At 58.2% G+C, this 19,718-nt stretch overlaps 2 protein-coding genes across 2 annotated transcripts; one reads left to right on the top strand and one right to left on the bottom strand.

The window, feature by feature from the left end:
- Nucleotides 1-1,023: 1,023 nt before the first annotated feature.
- On the top strand, nucleotides 1,024-14,075 carry LOC132480245 (dynein regulatory complex subunit 4-like). The gene is made up of 10 exons (XM_060084270.1): nucleotides 1,024-1,053; nucleotides 3,049-3,246; nucleotides 4,287-4,493; nucleotides 6,041-6,095; nucleotides 6,709-6,914; nucleotides 7,404-7,571; nucleotides 7,847-7,933; nucleotides 9,732-9,941; nucleotides 11,514-11,579; nucleotides 13,914-14,075. The coding sequence occupies exons 1-10, from the start codon at nucleotides 1,039-1,041 to the stop codon at nucleotides 14,061-14,063; spliced, it is 1,362 nt and encodes a 453-aa protein (XP_059940253.1). The 5' UTR covers nucleotides 1,024-1,038; the 3' UTR covers nucleotides 14,064-14,075.
- Nucleotides 14,076-14,487: 412 nt separating this feature from the next.
- On the bottom strand, nucleotides 14,488-16,996 carry LOC132480936 (5-hydroxyisourate hydrolase-like). The gene is made up of 4 exons (XM_060085532.1): nucleotides 16,937-16,996; nucleotides 16,429-16,568; nucleotides 15,031-15,166; nucleotides 14,488-14,577 (listed from the first exon to the last, which is right to left on the bottom strand). Exons 1-4 carry the CDS (start codon nucleotides 16,994-16,996, stop codon nucleotides 14,488-14,490), a joined length of 426 nt encoding a protein of 141 aa, XP_059941515.1.
- Nucleotides 16,997-19,718: the final 2,722 nt, after the last annotated feature.

Genomic DNA, 19,718 nt, shown 5'->3' with positions numbered 1-19,718 from the left:
CAAACCTTCAGGCTCTTCTGATGGGGTGGACTTATTGGAGTAGAGGGATTGCAAAGAGGGCATTGTATCAGGAGTGAAGATTTCCGTGGATGGGTCTTTTGAAAGTCAACTGGAAAAAGACCACCAAAATACATCTACTTTTACTAGCTTGTGGGAGTATTAGGGTGATTTTCCTTGTTTTCTTTACGTTTTGTAAGATTTCCACAAAAACCTTTTTTGTAGTAAAAATGTTATAGAGTCACGTAGATGCGCGTACACACAAGCATGGGCCACAGAAACTTGGGAGAAGTAAAGGCAGAAGGATAAGGAAATTCGCCATCTGCTGAGCGGCCCTCGGGAAGAGAGTGAGGGTGGAAGGTCTCGTCTGGCACCTTGTTGAAGTTGTTAAAAGCGGCCTCGCCCCATTGACAGAGCCCGCAGTGAGCACCACAGTCTGCTCTGGCTCCCTCCACCAGGGTTCTCTGAGGTTTTGTGTTTTGAAGGAAGGAACCCTCATCTTGCCAGCTTTGGTTGTTGCTGTGAGGCACTTCTTCCTACACTCACTGAACAGCTGATTGCAGGTTTCTTTATGGTGCTTGCCAAGCATTATAGCCAGTGGGATAACATTTGACAGTGTGGTACTGGGGAATCTTCCTTTTTGAGGCCGAGTAGATTTTGCATCCACACCAAGGAGGTCTCTGCTATATACTAAGGAACAAGTTTCCCTCCTTTCCTTTCTGAGGGAAAACAATATTCTCTGCTGAGAAGGCAGATTTCTCCTTGCTGCTCCAAAGGTATCAACAGAATGTGTCTGTGGTTAACGGTGGGGAACCTTAGGGCAGAGTGATGTGGTCTGGGTGGAAGCAGGAGACAGCGGGCAGTCAGTTGGACGTTCCAGAACAGGAATTCCTCTCCCAAGCGGCCCCAGGAGGGAATCAGCCAGCCAGAAGGTGAACTCTAACCCAACCATCTATTCTTCAACCAAAGGCGCCCAAAAAGAAAGAGAAGAAAGGGAAAGCCAAAGGTACCCCGATTGTTGATGGTCTTGCTCTGGAGGACATGAGCAAGGAACAGGTGAGTGGGCTGGCCTGAGCCGCGGACCAGCGCTGGGTTGGGGTGTGGGATGGGTTTGCTACTCCGGGGTTCTCCTAGGAACCTCTTTCAGACCGCTGCCCCCGCTTCCGCGTGCACCTCCCCTCAGCCTGGCTCCTGCTGCCCTGCCCACACGAGGATACGCCCCTCCCACGCCTGCACGCCCAAGCACAGCACGTGTTGTAAAACAACGCGGTACAGGCACATGGGTGAACTTTTTTATAGGGTAGTAGGAGTTTGGAAGGAAATGTCTTTCTGATATAAAAGCTGTTTTAAGTTTTCTGGGTTTTCTTTCATTCTTGTCTTTTGTAGGCACCAGATGTTTACAGAGCTGTTATCATAGTACATACACCTAGAGCATTCTCATTTGTTTCATTTACCATTAAACACTGTGAATTATTTTTGGCCACTTGTTCATTTTGATGAACTTAAGGGCTAGAGAACATGGTTATATAATTACAATTTCAATTACAAGGCTCCTGAGACCTGTAACGTGTGCAAACTGTGGGAGCAAGTGTGGTCTGGGAGCGTCTGACATGCACTCCTGTGAACCTTAATGACCCTTACTTACTTTTGGTGGTTTTAAGATAAGGAAACGAAAGGTGACTGAAACAGGCATAAGACCTGAAGCTGGAGAGCTGGGCCGAGGCCCTTGAACAGCAGTGGAGAGGCTTTGTGTCACAGGCAGGGAGCCTGTCGGCAGTGTCCGCAGAGGGTGGTGGGTCAGGTTGCACTTTGGAAAGGTCCCCAGGCTGCCACGTGAACGGCTTACCCACCACGCTGCCCCAGCCGTCAGGCTGTTTCTTGGCTCCCCATTTCCTCCTGTCCGGTGGGGACAGAACTGTGACATGGCAGTGGCCAGTCTTGCAGAGCAGAGCCTTGCTGTCCGGTGTTCCAGGCGTGGACACCTGGGAAGCTTCCAGGGCCCAGGCAGGAGTGAGAGACTCAGGGCAGCTGCGGCCAGTTCGCTGCATATTAACCTGTGGGCCCTGGGCTCCAGAGCTGTCTGTTTGCTGAGGTTTGAAGAGAAGCTTGAAATCTAGATATTTATAAGACATCTAGATATCAAGTGATGGAACGTCCAGCGTGAGCCAGTCAGAGTTGGGAGAAGTCTGGCTTAGATCCTTTGTCTGATTGACACAGTAGACCCCACTGTAGACCTCCCTCCTGGGGAGCCCAGCCCCGCCCCGGCCTGGTGGCCCTGTTTGTTTTTTTTTTTTTTTTCCTTTAACCTATTTGCAGATTTGCATTTGGCTCTGGACCAAACCATCTTGACTGTTTCGGGTCTACTGGTTTTGTATATTTTTTGTTTAACCTATATCTTTAAAGGTGAAAGGTTTTTTTACATTTTGCATTGTTTTGTGAACATATTTACATCATTCTCATATCTTTGTGTTGTTGGGCCATATAACCCTCTAGCTGATATACTCTAATTTCTCAACCATTCTCCTATTTATTTATTTATTTATTGGCCGCGCTGTGTGGCCAGCGGGATCTTAGTTCCCCGACCGGGGATTGAACCCGGGCCCCAGCAGTGAGAGCGTGGAGTCCTCATCACGGGACCGCCAGGGAGTTCCCAACCATCCTCCTACTGAAAAGCATCTTAGATCATTTCCTTTTTAATTCTTTTGCTGTTGTAATAATGGTGTAGCTAATATCTTTAAGCGGAAAGCTCCTGTGTTCTTTTGAGAAATTTCTTTAGTGTAAATCCCCAGGAAAGAATAAAAGCATATAATCATTTTATGGCTCTTGGCCAAATACAAGAGATTTCTGCTGTTTGCTGCACGTTGCCTGTCCCCAAGCCTTCCCAGCTCCCTGCTTTAACTTCTCACTTTTAGCTCTGACTTACTGTGAGGTGAGAGCAGCCCCTCCCTCTTCCTTCCTGACCTTTCTCGGTCCACCCTCCCCTGGCGGTAGGTGGCCCGCCCCGCCCCACACCCAGCTGGGCCGCCTCACGGGCCCTGTTCTGCCCGCCAGGTGGAGGAACACATTGGCCGCATCCGGGAGGAGCTGGACCACGAGCGGGCCGAGCGCAACTTCTTCCAGCTGGAGCGGGACAAGATCCACACTTTCTGGGAGATCACGCGGAGGCAGCTGGAGGAGAAGAAGGCTGAGCTGAGGAACAAAGACCGGGAGATGGAGGAGGCTGCGGAGAGGCACCAGGTGGAGATCAAGGTGAGTGGGGCTGGCCTGTCCCCACAAGAGCTGCCATGTGGGCAGAGGAGCCGGACTGGGGGCCAGGGGCGTTGTCTCGCCTTGCTTCTGGGAGTCACAGCCCTTTGTGTCCTTGACATGGGGAACCTGAGGATATTTTTTATGTGTGTGCAGGTGGGCATGTGTTTGTAGGTGAGCCTCTATGTGCAGGTGGCATGTGTATACAGGTGGGCGGGTGTGTGCACGTGAGCCTGTGCAGGTGAGCAGGTGTGTGCAGGTAAGCATGTGTGTGCAGATGAGCATGTGTGTGCAGGTGTGCATGTGTGTGCAGGTGAGCAGGTGTGTGCAGGTGGGCATGTATGTGTAGGTGGGCAGGTGTGTGCAGGTGTGCATGTGTGTACAGGTGAGCCTGTGCAGGTGAGCAGGTGTGTGCAGGTGGGCATGTGTGTGCAGGTGGGCAGGTGTGTACAGGTGAGCCTGTGCAGGTGAGGTGTGTGCAGGTGGGCATGTGTGTGCAGGTGAGCATGTGCGTGCAGGTGAGCCTGTGCAGGTGAGGTGTGTGCAGGTGGGCATGTGTGTGCAGGTGAGCCTCTGTGTGCAGGTGGGCACGTGTATGCAGGTGGGCAGGTGTGTGCAGGTGAGCCTGTGCAGGTGGGCATGTGTGTGCAGGTGAGCCTCTGTGTGCAGGTGGGCACGTGTATGTAGGTGGGCAGGTGTGTGAAGGTGAGCCTGTGCAGGTGGGCATGCGTGTGCAGGTGGGCAGGTGTGTACAGGTGAGCCTGTGCAGGTGAGGTATGTGCAGGTGGGCATGTGTGTGCAGGTGAGCATGTGCATGCAGGTGAGCCTGTGCAGGTGAGGTGTGTGCAGGTGGGCATGTGTGTGCAGGTGAGCATGTGCGTGCAGGTGAGCCTGTGCAGGTGAGGTGTGTGCAGGTGGGCATGTGTGTGCAGGTGAGCATGTGCGTGCAGGTGAGCCTGTGCAGGTGAGGTGTGTGCAGGTGGGCATGTGCACGCAGGTGAGCGGGCAGAGCAGGTGAGCAGCGGTACTCCCCCCGCCCACAGGTCTATAAGCAGAAGGTGAGGCACTTGCTGTACGAGCATCAGAACAACTTGATGGAGATGAAGGCGGAGGGCACCGTGGTCATGAAGCTGGCGCAGGAGGAGCGCAGCGCGCAGGAGAGAGCCCTGTGCAGGAAGACGCGGGCGCTGCAGGTGGAGCTGAAGGAACAGGAGCTGTCCAGTGAGCTGGTGGAGAAGAAGCTGAGGCTGGTAGGTGCCAGCGTGCCATGAGCACCTCGGGATGCACTCCAACTGGGAATTCATATTTCTGTATATTAACTCCTGCATTTTGGGAATTAAATATTAAACAACAGCAGCAGCAGCATCATGCCGCCAAACAAGCCCTGTTTGGGGTCCAGGCACAGAATTCTGTCTCAGGCTTGAGCAACAGGTTGGTTTCCCAAGAGGGAAAGCCAGCTCAGGGTCCCTCTCCACATACTGCTGACCCCTGACCCCAGAGACGTACGCGCGGCCTCTGAAGTGACCAGCCCTCCAGCCCTTTGGCAGCCACAGCAGTTTGTCCTGTGAGCTGTGCTCTCAAGTGCCTCGCTGACCTTTGAGACTCTTTGGTCCTTTCTGAGGGAGGCAGCGGGGTTCCAGTTGGAGGTTGGAATTCCTTCTTAAGCGCCGGGCCCGGTTCTGATCTCTGGGGACACAGAGGATGGGGCTGACAAAATGCCTGCCCACGCACGGCTGATGGTCTAGAATGGAGAGGCTGCCCCTGAGACAGAAGACAAAATAAACTGTCAAACCTGTGTCGCAGGTCTGTGGGCATTAGTGCTACAGGAAGGTCCTGGGAACAAGGGTGGTTGCATTTTTCTACGCATTCTGGGAATTCATTGAGAAGGTGATACCTGGTCAAGGGCCGGGGGAAGGCAGGGCTGGGGGAGACCAGGCCTTGAGAAGGGCTGGGGATGGACCAGTGCCACGGCCCCCAGGAGTGAGAAATGAGGGGTCTGGGGGACAGGACTGAGTCGGGGACCTCTGGAGGGTGTGGGCAAAGGGAGGATGTGTCCAACTTTGGTTTTCAAAGGTTGTTCCTGGCTGTGGGTTGAAAGACTTTGTCAGTGCACTTGCCTCTGTGTATGTCTGGAGGCAGCCCAGCCTCAACTGAATCTAGAAATAAATCAGTAACACTGCAGACTTTGCCGTGAAGCTTGAGGGTGCTGAAGTCTTGGACGCTTGAGGGCAGTCTGGCCTTTCTGACAGAAGCACAGAGTGGGCTGCCTTCCAACAAGTACAGCGGGCGGGCTCTCTGCTTACGCGAGGCCTTGGGCCTGGAGTAGGTACACGGTCAGAGTGCTGCTCTGAGTGAAAACACTGCTCTGGAGTCTAATTTAAACTTTTTATTCAGAATTTATAACTGTCTATTAAAATAATTTGTAACAGTATTCTAAGCCAAAGCAGGTTAGCCGAGAGCAGGGAGCCGGGAGCTCTGTGTGGGTCTGGCCCCTGCTGTCCAGCCTCTGGGTAGGGCGGGAAGGGCTGGGCACGGCCAGGGGCCGGGATGTCTGTCAGCATTCTCTGCAGCTCCGAGGTGACCTGCGCTGAGGGACGTCCGTTATCAAATGTGGAATTTACCAAACCTTGTTATTCCGGGTTGGGTCCATGAGCTCGGAGGTGAGGGGCCCAGCAGAAGCAGCACAGGTTTACTGAGCCGGGCTTTCCTTGCCAGTGAGGCGAGGGGCCGGGCTGAGAGGCCGGCATCTGTTCCGTCCCCTCTGACCTCCAGTGACTGACCACTTCCCCCTCTGCAGAAACACGCCGAGGAGATCACCAAGATACGCAAGGACTTTGAGCGGCAGGTACGAGGTCAGCATCTCCCACGCTCCGTGTAAGACGGCCCCAGAGCCCCTCCCGTCAGGAAGGGACTGTCCAACAGCTCTTGCTAACCGGGCACATAAACCAGTTAAAACAGCTCAGACGTGCAAAGCGAGACTGGTGGACTATTCAGGATCCCAGAACACCCTATTCCATGAGAGGTGGGAGGCTGTGAGGACGGCCCACACCCTCAGGCACGAAGCGGCACCTAGAAGCAGGCAGTAGTCATCCAGCCTCGTGGGCAGCGCCCAGGTCTCCCAGCCTGCGGAGGGTCCAACCTCAGAAGTATGTTTGGTTTACTAATAGAGCCCGTAGTCTGGCTGGCTGGCCGTGGTTAGAGCCCACTGGGACTGGGTGACGTTCGGCTGTTGGGATCCCTGAGGCAGGGATAGATTAGCAATGCCTGCGACGGGCAAGGAGGGCAGGCTGGTGTGTGTGCTGGTGCCGCAGAGCAGGGGAAAGTCCCCACCCCGTCCTGCTGTCTGCAGAGCTTGTTGGTGAGGCCTTCGTCCTGGTGGGTGTTCTCGGCCCTGGGCTGCCATCCCTTCTCGTAGCCACAGGACCAGCATTCTGCTCAGCTGCTCTGTGTGCTGCTGCCTTTCAGAAATCGAGGCCAAGTACGATAAGAAGGTCAGGATGCTCAGGGAAGAGCTTGACCTGCGCAGGAAGACAGAGATCCACGAGGTGGAGGAGAGGAAGAACAGCCAGATCAGCGTGCTTGTGCAGCGCCACGAGGAGGCCTTCACGGACATCAGGAACTATTACGACGGAATCACCCGCAACAACCTGGCTCTCATCAACTCCCTCAAGGTGCGGCCGGGGTGCCCAGCCCCCTTGGGCCGACCCCCCTGCTTGTAGAAACATTTGACCCTGCCCTTCAGCTGCCCTTGATCGAAGCTCACAAGTTGTGTTGCCCGCTACAGCCGTGGCTGCGGTCCGGCTGTTGCCCTGACCCTCACGTGGCAGGGAAGTGATACACCTGTGTGCACTGGGATATGTCGAAGGTCAGGTGGAACCACAGGGGCGTCATCGTCACCCAAGTGCTGGCAACCGTGGAGGATGTCCTCTGGGGGTCATGAGCAAAGTGTAATCTCTCAATTTGCACAGAGGCTGAAGTACTAGAAAATTCAGAATAAGTTAAAACTGTGAAAAAATACTGTGTGTTTACACATAAAACAGATGTAGGTCCTCACCATGCCGGCAGGACCATTGTCTGGGGGCAGGGGGGATCGCGGCCCTCGTCCTGCAGGCCACAGCCCCTGATCCTGCCTGCCGATCCCCCGCCCCTCGTGCCCACAGGAGCAGGTGGAGGATGCGCGGAAGAAGGAGAAGCACCTGGAGAAGGAGATGATGGAGGTGTCTGCGCAGAACAGGTGCCTGGCAGACCCCCTGCAGAAGGCTCGGGATGAGATAAGCAAGATGCAGAAGCAGCTCGGGGGCTACGAGAGGGACAAGCAGATCCTGCTGGTGGGTTTCTGCCCGATTCCTGGCCCTCCCTGGCACCTCCTCCTGGGCGTGGAAGGGCAGGGAGGCATCTCCTGAGGACCAGAGAGGAGCCTGGCCCTCAGGGCAGGAAGGGCAGGGGCGCTGAGCCCCTCCTTCCTGGGCCTGGTGGCCCTGGGGCACGTGAGGCTGGCACCTGTTCTGGGAGATGGGTGGCTCAGCCCCTCAGGTCTGGGAGCTGCATCGTGTGGGTGCCTGAGTCGGGAGGGCTTTCTCCCCCACCCCCATTTTCTCTCCAGCGCACGAAAGCCCGTCTGAAAGTCGCCGAGGAGGAGCTGAAGAGCCTGCAGTGGGAGCACGAGGTTCTGGAGCAGCGCTTCACGCAGGCGAGCTCCCGGGACGCCTGGGTTCTGGGCTGCGCGCCCAGCTCCAGCCGCTGGAGGTCCCATGGCCCTCCTCGTGCCGCGCGGCTCTCGGTGGGCGGCCGGCCCGGGTCTCAGAGGGTGGTCCCTGGTGGGGAGTGGGTGGTGCCCACGGCTGTCCCCTGGGGCTCTCCTCTGAAGCGTGGAGGTGGCCTGGCCCCTTGAAGGAAGAGCTTTTTTCATCTGTGTGTGTGTTTCTAAGTCTCAAACCTTCATGTGTGCGTTGTAAGGAAGCCTGTGGGTGCAAACATGAGGGCCTTGGGGCCGTGCGCTGGTCCTCACAAGTGGTCAGAGCTTCCTGACTCTCCTCCCAGACTCTTGTGTGTCCCGGCATAGGGACACTGCTTCCCAGAAGTGAGGGTGTCTGGAGTGCCCGTGTTCTCTTCTCAGCCTGTGTGCCGTCTCTCCGATCGGGTCACACTTGAAATCTCTGTTTCAGTCCTTTGCTCTTACAAGCATCCTTTTAAGTTGTCTTTGTGCAACTGTGTATCCCTTTCAGGGAAGTCGATTCCTAGCAGGGGAAATGCTGGGTGAGAAGGTTCATGTTCAGGGTGCAGATAGTCTGCCGGGAGGGATGTTCAGAGTTGTGACCCCACCCACAGTGCCCAAGGGGCCGCTTCCGCCGGCACCAGGTCTTCACTGATGTGATTGGGTGGCAGGTGTCTCACTGCACGTGCTTTTCTGCAGAGTTGGCCCTCCCTGCCTGCAGGTCCCGGGGTCTGGCCCCGGGCCTGGCCGAGGGCAGAGCCGCCCCCTCTGTGTGAGCCGTTAGCACAGCTACCGCCGCAGACTGTGACAGTGGAAAGGGCATCCCGTAAGCGGTCAGAGCTAGTCACCGTCAAGAAGCCTCCGAGGGTCCCGGAGGCTGAGGGCAGCTGAGGGGAGGGTCCGTAGGCAACCAGGGAGACGCGGCTCCCCGCTGCAAGGTGGCATGAGTGGGGAGGGGACTCTACCACCTTCTCTTCCGTCTGCATTTCGTCTGCGGCAGGGGAGGCAGGCAGCGCCCCTAAGAAACCAGACTCTTCACGTTTTAAAAAGCAGAGGGATGGGGACTGGATTGAAGCACATCTTGAGAATACGATCCTGTAGTTAGACACGGTGCTACAGAGTTTCAGCACAGCCCTCTCCTCTTCCTAGCAGTGATGTGTGTTTCTACGGCAGTGCAGAACATTCTGGAAGGAGTCCCAGCAAATACTCAGATGGTGGCCTCTGGGAAGTGGGGTTGAGGAGTGTTTACCTTTTCCTTTTTACACCCCGACTCAGTCTTGATTGTTTAATGGTGCACAGTTAAAAGTTAAAGGAGATGAAAAGGACACTGTCCTTGGTGGACAGGCGGGTGGCTCCAGTGCTTGCTCTAGACCTGTGTTCCAGGGTCTGGGGCTGGCAGAGGGGGTGGACCTCCAAGGGACCCCCACCCCAACACTGCTGAGTCTGAGGCCCTGGACCTCATGGGGATGATCATGTCCTGAGCCTGCTGCCCAGACCCAGGGCAGGGCTGGCCCCAGCCCCTCTGGGGGTCTGTGCAGCTCGTACTAGGGTCCCTGTGGCTTCCTGAGACACCTTTCCAGAGATGTTTCCTCCTGCCGCCCATGGTGTGGACAGCCGCACACCTCTAGTTCAGTCACAGAGTGGGGCTCAGGCAGTGTAGACGATGCAGACCCACCTGCCCGTGGCCGGGCGCTGGTGAAGGCGCTGTGCCGTGGCCCCGGGGCAGAGCCGGGAGGGGTTTCTTGCCAGTGAGAAGACTGGGCCCATCCCGCAGGTGCAGCAGGAGCGGGACGAGCTGTACCAGAAGTTAACCGCAGCCATCCTGGAGGTGCAGCAGAAGGTGGGCCTCAAGAACCTCGTCTTGGAGCGCAAGGTACAGGCACTGGCCGCCGCTGTGGAGAAGAAGGAGGTGCAGTTCAACGAGGTGCTGGCGGCCTCCAACCTGGACCCTGCAGCCCTGACCCTCGTGTCCCGCAAGGTGGAGGTTGGTCCTGGCGGTTCCCGGGGAGGGGCTTCTGGCGGCCTGGGCTCGGGTTGGGGCTCCTGTTTTGTGCTCCAGCCTCTGTCCCTCAGTGGAGAGTCTCACTTCACCTCGGGGAGGGGCTGTTGTGGTTTCCTGGCCCGAGCGCCCAGGCCTGTGTGTGCCGTCGGGCTCCCCAGGTTCCCGGGCTCTGCCCTGGTGTCTCTGAGGTCTTCCCCAGCTCCTCCTTAGCCTCCCGGCACCTTCGAGCCCGAGTCCACTGCCCACTCCAGCTTAGCCTCTCAGCCAAGGCCACGGCCGCCGGCCGCCTGGGACACTGAGATGTGCTGGTTGAGGCCGTGGCAGGGGGAATGCAGGGCCGTGGGTGGCCTTTGTGATGGCTGCTGGGAAGGCTTCCCAGAGGGAGTCACATCTGAGCAGAGGCTGGAGCATCTGTTCAATCGTGGATCTGCAGTTGTGTGTGGCTTTCCTCTGGGCTGGGACTGTCCCAGGCATGGGGCACAGCAGTAAAAAGACAGACGAGGCCTTGGTGCCCACAAGCCAGCAGGGAGAGCTGAGGATTCAGGACAGCAGTTGCCACTGCCGCTGGCTCAGCAGGCAGAAGCCCTGATGCCCCTGGCGGTGACCTTACCTGGAACTGGCCTTGTTCCTCTGCTCCCTGACCTGGGTGGGACGTGCCACAGAAGAAAACGGGTGAGGACAGACAAGGGGACTTTGGTGCTGCTAGGGAAGCGTGGCCTGGCTCTGGGATCCTGGCCAGTTGGGTGACCTGTAGCCGCCAGGCCTGAGGTGGCCCCAGGTATGGTTTCCTTGGGGGTCTAGGAGATGGACACAGACCACAGCTGGCCTCCATGACTCCAGGGAAGGTCCTTCCATGCTGGAGGGCCCTGTCTGTCCCTGCTCTTCATTCACACAGAAGCAGATCTTCTGGGTTCCAGGCCTCAGATGGCAACAGGAGGGCAGGAGAGGGTGGGCAGGGCTGACAGAGGATGACTCGTCACCAGTGGAGGAGGGGGCTGGGGTCCAAGGTGATGTCGTGCCCACGGTTCTGGCTGAGACCAGGTGTTTGCTCAGAGGGAAGCGATGGCCCTGGCTCAGTGGGTGGCACTGCCTGGAGGACCCAAGTTACCCAGGCTCGGCTCTCAGGGCTGGGGTAGTGCAGCTTCATGGTGAGGCCTTGTCTGGGCCGGCATCACCATGGTCCTGAGTCTGGGGGCTCGTCTCTGTTCTTGTCCCTTTTGTGTGTGAATCACAGAGGGGAGGAGGGCTTTCCTGCTCTCCTCTTGGGAAGGACAGCCGGTCTTGCAGCTGGGCCAGCAACCCAGTGCTGCCAGCGACCAGGGTGAGGGGATAAAAACTCGGCCCATCCATGGCAGTCACCATGGCTGCGCCTAGGGGCCAGGGCAGGGCAGGTGGGGGATCGAGGGGGTTTTCCCTGGGATGGCGTTGGCAGCCGGGGTGGCCCTTCTCACCATCTGGGCAGTTTCCTTATGGAGATGCAGATCTGTCTCCCTTGGAGACCTTTCCACACCAGCCGCTCCCTGTGTGGACGTCCTGACACCTTCCTTTCCTCAGGACTTTCTGGAATCGAAGAACAGCACCATCAAGGACCTGCAGTACGAGCTGGCCCGGGTCTGCAAGGTGCGAGGAGACCCCCACCCCTCCCCCATGTTCTTCCAGGTGCCCGGGGCTCCACACCCCTCCCTCAGGCCCCTTCCTCACCCAGGACCCCACCTGATCTTTACCTTTGGGTGCTAATACAGTCTGAGCCCGTCTGCGCCTGCCCAGGGTCACTTGACCTGCAGGTGGCCTGGAGTACATCCGCATGGCTCCGACGCTGTCCTGGTGTCCCTGATGGGGCCTGGCCAGTGAATGTGTGGCGTCCTGTCCAGCAGGCTGTCCCTGTGTCCCTGTCCAGCCCTTGCTGTGGCGCCACGGCGCTAGCCTGGCCTCTGGGGCAGTTTGGGGCGGGCGGGGGGTCTCTGCACCCTCAGAGTAACCTCCACGTCTTCCAAGCACGTCTTCCAAGGCCTTTATGAGTCTGGCAGAAGCCACACACAGAGGCCTCCTGCAGCTGGGGAGTGCAGTGCCCTGACCCTGGTGCCGTCTGTGCCCTGCACCCAGCGTCCCCAGCTCCGTGGCTGAGCCCGCGGCTCTGTTAGTGCTTGGCCTGTGGGGACACAGACACAGTGCTGCCTGCAGACGTGCTTCCCGAGAGCGAGCACCCCGCGAGCATGACTCAGATGTGAGCCCTGGGCTGTGGAGCCCCAGGATGAAGGCAGTGCCCATCACGGGCACTGGGCTCCGTGGTGTCCAAATGCCCTGGGCCTTCCCTGCCCATAGGGCCCTCCCCAGGTGCTCTGGGAACCCCTGACACTTATATGCATTCTTGGGGGAATTTCCATAACCCACATCTGATTGTGGGGAGGGCTGAACCCCAGAGATGGGTGAGGGCCAGGGCCCAGCCCCTGAGTTGTCCTGGAGCCCGGCCCTGGCTCACCTTTTACTCTCAGCTCCCAGCACCTTGTCTTGGCAATGCTGAGGGCAAGGAGCCCCTTTGAGCTTTTGCTCTGCGTCAGGCCAGGCTCTAAGCATTTAACACGCATCAGCTCTTCAAACGCTTACAACCGTCTGGTGAAATGTGCCCTTTTAAAAACATCTGCTTTTAAAGGATGGGGGAACGGAAACCCTGTCTGCATTGGCCCTGCCAGCGCTGTTGCCCAGATCTCGGCATTTCTGGGATGAGGGAAGGGAATAGATGCCAGTAGACAAGGCAGGGAGGGTCATCCCTGAGAAGGCAGGGATGCTGAGCCTGAGTGAGAAATGCTTGCAGGGAACCAGGAACTCAAACCACAGTCCTGCTCTGAGTGCACGCCCTCTTCAGTCTCCCCAGCCGTGAAACGGGGACGGTGGGGGCATCTTCCATTGTGGGTTACCCGAGGTCCCACACATGAAGTGGTTGGGTAGTGCCCAATAAAAGTCCTCAGGCTCGGGCCAGAGTTGTTCTCAACAGAAGGAAAGCCTCTGGTTGTCTTCTACCTGAGCCAGGAGGTGTCTGTGCATGGCCATCACCACCTGCTCATCTGGACCACTCTTCTGGGGAGGTGGAAACTCAGCTACATAAGATCCCTGGGCAAGTCACTTGGCTTAAAAGGGTGGCCCCTTCCATGGGGCCTTTGATTGGTTTGGTCTTGAGGACTCCAAACACTGGGGTTTGTCCTGCTTATAATAATCATAATCATACCCCTGGTGCATTATGTTTTCCCAAAAGCTTTAGATGCATGTTCGCAGCCACTAATCACCAAGCAAATGGTCTCCTTAAGACTGGAATATTGAAAAAGATGTGGGGAATGACGGACTTAAAAAATGTGAACCCGAAGTCTTGACCTGTGAATCCCACCCAGAGATTCAGGAAAACAAAAACAAAAACCCAAACAGAATCAGCAAAAGCTGAGATAATACAGGTGGTAGCTGTGAGCGGCACTAATGCCTTAAAATTTTGATCATATCTCTCAGGCTAAGAGTTTGATCAAAAGGGGACACTGTTAAATAGAAACAACAGGCCCTAAACGGAGTCACTTATGTGAGCCCTACCAAGACTTAATACCTAACCTAATTGAAGTTTTAGCCTCTCCCTATAGTGGAAATTTAAACCCATCAGCAGTGGGAGGTGATCTGCCTAAGACCCCCTGCCTCCCCTAAGGGAAGGTGCCCACCCTTTTAACCTCCTTGTCCCACCCTCCTGTGCCCATAAAAGCCTCCATTTTATACAGCTCCTTGGAGCACCCTTCCGCTTACTAGATGGGATGCTGCCATGAGTAAAGCCAATTAGATTCTCAAATTTAAATAAGTGTGTGAGGGTCTGGGTCTGGTGTAGTGAGCACCTGGTAAAGGCTAGCTCTCCACGGGGCTGGGTGTGCCTGAGCGAGGGGCAGCCCCGGCTGCCCCTCCCCTGAGGCCTCTGTGTCCCCACAGGCCCACAATGACTTGCTGCGTACCTATGAGGCGAAGCTCCTGGCCTTTGGGGTCCCCCTGGACAACGTGGGCTTCAAGCCCCTGGAGACGGCCGTGATCGGGCAGACGCTGGGCCAGGGCCCCGCAGGACTCGTGAGCACCCCAACGTAGCCCCTGCCCGGACGACACCCACCTCACGCACCGAGGACAGCAGGTATTTGTTCTGAAGACATGCGTTGTCAGCAAGTGAAGGTTTTCACAAGTGCTGCCTGTCCTGTTGCGTGGCTGTGTGGAGAGGCCCCCAGGGCCCACGGTGCCGTCCGGCCCCTTCCCCAAGCCCACCAGCTCTGTGCACACACCCGCCCCCATCCCACCTGGGGCTGGACAGCTCCAGCCGAGTGTGCCTAGTGACCACAGCCGCCTCGCAGATGCCAACAGCTTTATTGAAGCCCTGCCACTGGGAAATCGGGGCCAGAACGTCCCCGGAAAGTGTGACCCTGGTGCCCGTGAGCAACAAGCCTGCCCTGCTGGTTGGGGGCGGCTCAGCCTGCCGTGGTGATGGGTCCGGGCTCGCAGGCCGGCTGCCGGTCAGCCGCTAGCTCCCTCGGTACATGGTATAAGACCACGGGCTCAGCAGCAGCAGAACATGCAACTTGTGGGTCTCGTTTGTGATGGTGAAAATGACCTGTGGGCAGAGGGGACACCGGGAGAGCCAGGGGCCAGCACGGAGTGCACTCAGCCTGGCCCCAGTGCTGCCGTGGACTCAGCAGCCCAGACGGCTGGCCTGGGGCTGCAGTTGGGGTCAGGAGCCCCAGGGCCAGCTGGGGGGCGGTGGGTGTGGCTGGGTCCTCCCCAGAGAAAGCACTCGATCTGAGGGGCCCTGGGTCTGCAGGTTCCCAAGGTGTCCCGCCCGAACAGGTCAACTGAAGGGGGACAGTGAGCTGGATGGGGCTCGGGTGAGCCTCTGTCTGCAGGGGCTGAGTCAGCCTGACCCCGGAGCAGGGCAGGGACAGGTGTGATGTGGTCAAGTCCGGCACCTCTTTCTTCTGGGAGCCCAAAGCAGGTGCGAGGTGGTGGAGGCGCAGGGCCAGCCTGCCGGTCACAGTGAGTCGTGGGCCTCCACCCGTCTGGCCCTCACCTCCACGTATGGGTAGAAGCTCTCCTGGCCCCGCTTCTGCCAGTAGCCCTCAGTGTCAAAGGCCAGCTTGTAGGTGCCCGCCTTCATCTGGCCTGGCAGCAGGAGCCCAGGGCAGTGGCCGTCATGGTCCGTGTAGCTGGGGAGAGGAAGCGGGGGCACTGCAGAGGGGGCTGAGGGGCCCCCGGCCTGGGGCCCCCGGGGCTGCATGCCCACCGGCCTCCGATGTCCCCGCAGCCTGACTGGGACTCGGGTGAGCGGGCCTGGGCGGCTGTGGAGCAGGACAGCCTCCAGGACCTGGGGCTCTGGGGCAGCCCAGGGACACTGCGCACTGTTTAAGAAATCACAGAGAAGCAGAAGGCAGAAAATTCCCACAATCTACCCCATGAGCAATCATCGCTTTATATCTGGCATGTATACTTTTCAGGTTTTCTCTATGCATAAATATGCTCATTTACAAACTTTAAAAACGGGTTGTACTAGTCACAGTTTTATAACGTGTACTTTTTGTTTAATATACTGCGTGTGGCTTTCTGGTTCAGTAACTGTACCCAAATCGCTGTCCGTGTGGTGGCCTGTTTGCAGCTTCACCAGTGGAGGCTCTGAGGGCCTCTGCTTGCTAGGTGCCCCCGTCACCTGCAGCCGTGCTCGCAAGCGTCTGTGCTGTGATCAGAAAGGGTAGCATTTACCAGCACAGTTTAGGGGGTGTGGTTGGGAGTGGGTCTGTACGGCCCCCCGCCCTGGACTCTGTGTTCCTCCAAGCTCAGACGGGACCTGGACCCCCGGCTTTTCTGAAGGGCTCCATACCCTCAGGCCTGGAACCTTTGGGGTCCAGCCTACCAGCCCACACCAGCGGGAGGGTCGGGGGAAACTGCTCACAGGCTGACCCATGACACCTGCCAGTCTGGGCTGGGCGTCCCCCAGCAGAGCCTGGGCCTGGGGCAGGGGTAGTGCTGCCAGGCAGCGGACACCTCCTGCTGTCCCAGCCGTCCCCCCTCGCCCCCCAGCCTAGGAAAGGGGTGCCTGTGGTGTCTGCACACAGGGTGTAGTGAGAATGTAGAGAACGTCCAGTGCTTGCCTGCTGCCCTGCACAGGCCACCCGTCCGGCAGTGACAACCAGGGCTTTCAGGTCCCACCTCAGGCCTCGGCCGGTCCAGCCTGCAGGAAGAGACAGACCCCTCTTCCCCCTGCAGCGGGCACTTGGGCTGGGAGCTGTCCCAGCACGTTCTGTGGCCCTGACCAGGCCTACACAGCCTGTTGAAAGAGCGGCCCTGAGAGTCTGCAGGGGACCGTCCGGCTGTGGTAAGCCCTGGTCCCTGCCCTCCAGGCATGCACCCCTTGCCCTGGTGTGGGGCGGGGAGGTGGTCTGGACTCGAATCCTGCCCCAGACCGCCCTCCTACCTTTTCCTCAGCTCGGTCCACTGCTGGCCATGGTCCTCGAGCCTGGACAGATGGAGGCAGAGGACCTCGGCCGGAAGCCCTGAGACAGTGTCCAGTACGTGTGTGGTCAGCGGGCTGCTGCCCGGCTCCATGCCTCTGCCCTGGGCCACGAGAGGGGCAGGGAAGCTGCCTTGTGTCCACACCCACCGGTATGAGGCAGCGGAGTTGGTGTAAACAGCCCCGGGGGGCAAAGTCCCAAACTGCCCCTGGGCCCTGGGTGGTGGAGTTGCCGAGCAGCCCGAGCAGGCTGCGGTGACACACTGCCATGCAGGTCGCTGACCTGTCCCCCTCCTCCCCCAGCAGCCCCCTGCCCCAGCACTGAAGGGGTCTCCACACCCAGGGGCCTCTCCCTCAGTCAGTGCCGGCTGTGGGTGGCCACACGGGGTTCTTCTCCCGGCACCCAGCTCTGTCCCCTTAGCCCCAGGTGAAGGAGAGTTCAGGGGTTCCGAGTCCGGGCCTGTCCCCCTACCTCCGGGGAGCCCAGGTGTCGCTGGAGTGTCCGCAGCCGCAGGGCGACCCCGGAGCTCATGCCAGGCCGGCCTGGGGGCTGGCGAGGTGGCGACACCACGCCGCCACCCCCAGAACCTCCCCGGGCCCCTCCCAGGCCCCGGGGCCACGTGTCTGACCAAACTCGGGGCCGAGCCACAGGGAGGGGTGAGGCTGGTCTGGTTCGCAGGGGCTTCACCTCGGTGCCCACCTGGAGGGGCCCAGGGGGCTTCATGGGGGCGGTCGGGAGGGGTGGGCGATCACGGTGCACAGACCTGCGGGGCCGTGGAGGCTCCTCCCGGCCCGGAAGTGGAGCGGCCCTTGGGGGGCGGGAGGGGGCCTGAGGGGCAGGGCTCCGGGACGTTGGGGTGGAGTGCTGGGCAGGACCAGATGGGAAGGGGCACGGGGAGGGGGTGGGGCTCTGGTGGGGCGAGTATGTCCAGCCAAGGTCCACTTCGGCAGCTGGGCGGCGCAGGGCGAGCCTGACGACCCCCGGGAGTCCCTGAACCGGTGTAGCTTGTTTTCTTTCCTGGGAAGGTCGGGATTTGATGGAAGCCCCCGACAGGCCACGTGGTGGTGCCTCAGGCGGGACCGATGGCTCGTGTGGTCACACTGCCCGCCCCTCCTCCTACCCGCTCTGGCCCTCGACCCCCAAGGAGCAGGGGCCCTGCACACTGACAGGGTAGTGTCTGGGCTATTCAGAAATGAGGAAACAAGAGACAAGGCTGAGCCGACGGGCACCGAGTCCATGATTGTTTCACAGTAGTCTGTGATGTACACACGGAACAGACTGTATCTAATGTATAAATAAAGATAAGGACATTCTGTGTTTAAAATCTGGGTGACGTTGCCTGGCGGGTTGGATTGCTCTGGATGTGGAGTCATTTTTCTTGTTGCTAAAGAGGCTTTTCTAATTATTTGGATAGTGAGTGTGACCAATTTGTACGTTAAGGATCAGACCCCTCTGAGGTGGGGAAGGGGGCCTTTCTAGCGACACTTGGGTGTTGGTTACAGTGCTTTGCAGGCAATCAGGAAATGTCTGTCTGAGAGTTAAATGCATGTGACATTTGGCAGGGCTCACGTTTTTAGGAGGTGGCCCCAAAGAGACACACAGCTGTTTTGGTAAACGCCCATGGGGACGGGACCAGAAACAACCAGACTGTCCTCACAGGGGACAGTTAAATACATGAACTCTGCCACACACAGCAACTGTGCAGCCCAGTGAAAAGAGTGAGGCCCATTTGTGTGTAAGGTGGATGGTCTCGGGGCGGGAGGCGTGTATAGCTTTGTGGTTTTAAATTCACAGTAGCTTTCAGCACGTTACAAGGGCAAGCTCACTTATCACCATCACAAGCTCAGGGTGCAGCTATTAGAATCCCCTTTTTACAGAGGAGGAAACTGAGGCACAGAGGGGCCATGTACGGGAATATTTTCTAGTGTGGTACACAAAAGACTGATGATACCAGGTCCACCTCTGGGACAAGCAGTGTCGACAATCGTTAATTATTTTCTTTCTGTAACCTTTCTTTGTACAGTTAAAGTCTCAAATGTCATAAGCAAGCTGACAAAAACAACAATCAAACCTTTTGTGGAGGGTGCCCTTTCACCCCCTCCGTCCTTCTCTGCCCCGAGAGAAAACCTAGTTCTGGGAGAGTGCGGGGCAGGGCAGGGCGTTGTCACAGCTCCTTCTGGGGCCTCGCTAGGGCCCCCTCCCCAGCCTGCAGGCTTCACCTGGAACCTTCCCTGTGCCTCTGGGAGGGCAGTGGGTTGATTAAGAGTAGGCATGGGGGTCCAGCCTAATAGGCCCAGTGCCAGCCATGCCGTGCTCGCCGCGTGACCCCTGAGCTGTGACCCTGTTGCCTTACACACTCCAGCCAGGAGCGGCCACACACCACACTCGGGGGAGCAAAGTGCGCGTCTACCTGCTGGGCCTCTTGTAAAAAGAGACCAGACACAGGCCTTGAATCCTCCCTCCTCCCCACTCCTTTCTGACAAGGTGAGTGTGATGCTGGAGTTGCAGCGTTCCACACCCCCCGCCCCGCCCCCTCCCCGGCACCAGGAGGACAGACACAGGCCCTAAGGAAGACACACGCTGAGGAGGAAAGAAGCTGCATCCCTGGTGTTGCCGCTGGGCTGCCTGGCAGGTGGGTGGGACCTTTCGTGTCTGGATTGTGTTACGTGCAGTGATTTTAAACCACTCGCGTTGATTTTTCCAGGTGGGTAGCCCAAAGCGTTTCTGCTTCAGGGAGTTGAGATCACGCAGGTAAAACGTATAACTACACACAGGGTGCTCAGTACCTTGGAACTGACCGTTCTTCCCAGGTGGCTGAGACGCTGAGCAGCGATGAGGGTTGCCCGTCCTCCTGTCCCAGTGAGAAGGCAGCTGGTCGGGCTGCCGTCTGGGTCCGTGCTGGCGCTGGGAGGTCCCCGCCTTACCCTGAGCCCCTGGAGAGGCCCACGTGGGACCAGCCTCTGGGGCCCCCCTGAGGCACTGCAGCTGCTCTATGACACCAAGGGTGCCCGAGCCCCTGCCCCTACTCCACGCCCCACCCCGGGAGTCCTTCCAGGCCGCTGTGGTGGGAATTTGTGGTCAGAACTCAACGGAAGGGACATGAGGGCAGCTGGGACCTTCCTGCACTGAGGAAATATTGAACATCGCCAGGTACACTGAGGTGACAGGTGACAAGGGGAAGGCCATTTCACATGGTGCTATGAGCTGAGAAGGCCACACGATGGGCAGTGCCAGAGGGTGACAGGCGCTGGAG

This window comes from Mesoplodon densirostris, chromosome 19 (genome assembly GCF_025265405.1).
Source record: "Mesoplodon densirostris isolate mMesDen1 chromosome 19, mMesDen1 primary haplotype, whole genome shotgun sequence".
Lineage (NCBI taxonomy): Eukaryota > Metazoa > Chordata > Mammalia > Artiodactyla > Ziphiidae > Mesoplodon > Mesoplodon densirostris.
The sequence above is the reverse complement of the archived record's forward strand: the minus strand, read 5'-3'. Positions and strand labels throughout refer to the sequence as shown.

Bases quoted from the DNA above. Each gene is read 5' to 3' on its own strand.
- LOC132480245 (XM_060084270.1), top strand. The intron at 6,096-6,708 runs GTCAGCATCTCC...GCTGCCTTTCAG, and splicing joins CTTTGAGCGGCAGGTACGAG to AAATCGAGGCCAAGTACGAT. The intron at 9,942-11,513 runs GTTGGTCCTGGC...TCCTTTCCTCAG, and splicing joins TCGTGTCCCGCAAGGTGGAG to GACTTTCTGGAATCGAAGAA.
- LOC132480936 (XM_060085532.1), bottom strand. From the start codon at position 16,996: ATGAGCTCCGGGGTCGCCCTGCGGCTGCGGACACTCCAGCGACACCTG. The intron at 16,569-16,936 runs GTAGGGGGACAG...CTCGTGGCCCAG, and splicing joins GACACCTGGGCTCCCCGGAG to GGCAGAGGCATGGAGCCGGG. The intron at 14,578-15,030 runs GTGAGGGCCAGA...CTCTGCCCACAG, and splicing joins GCTTCTACCCATACGTGGAG to GTCATTTTCACCATCACAAA.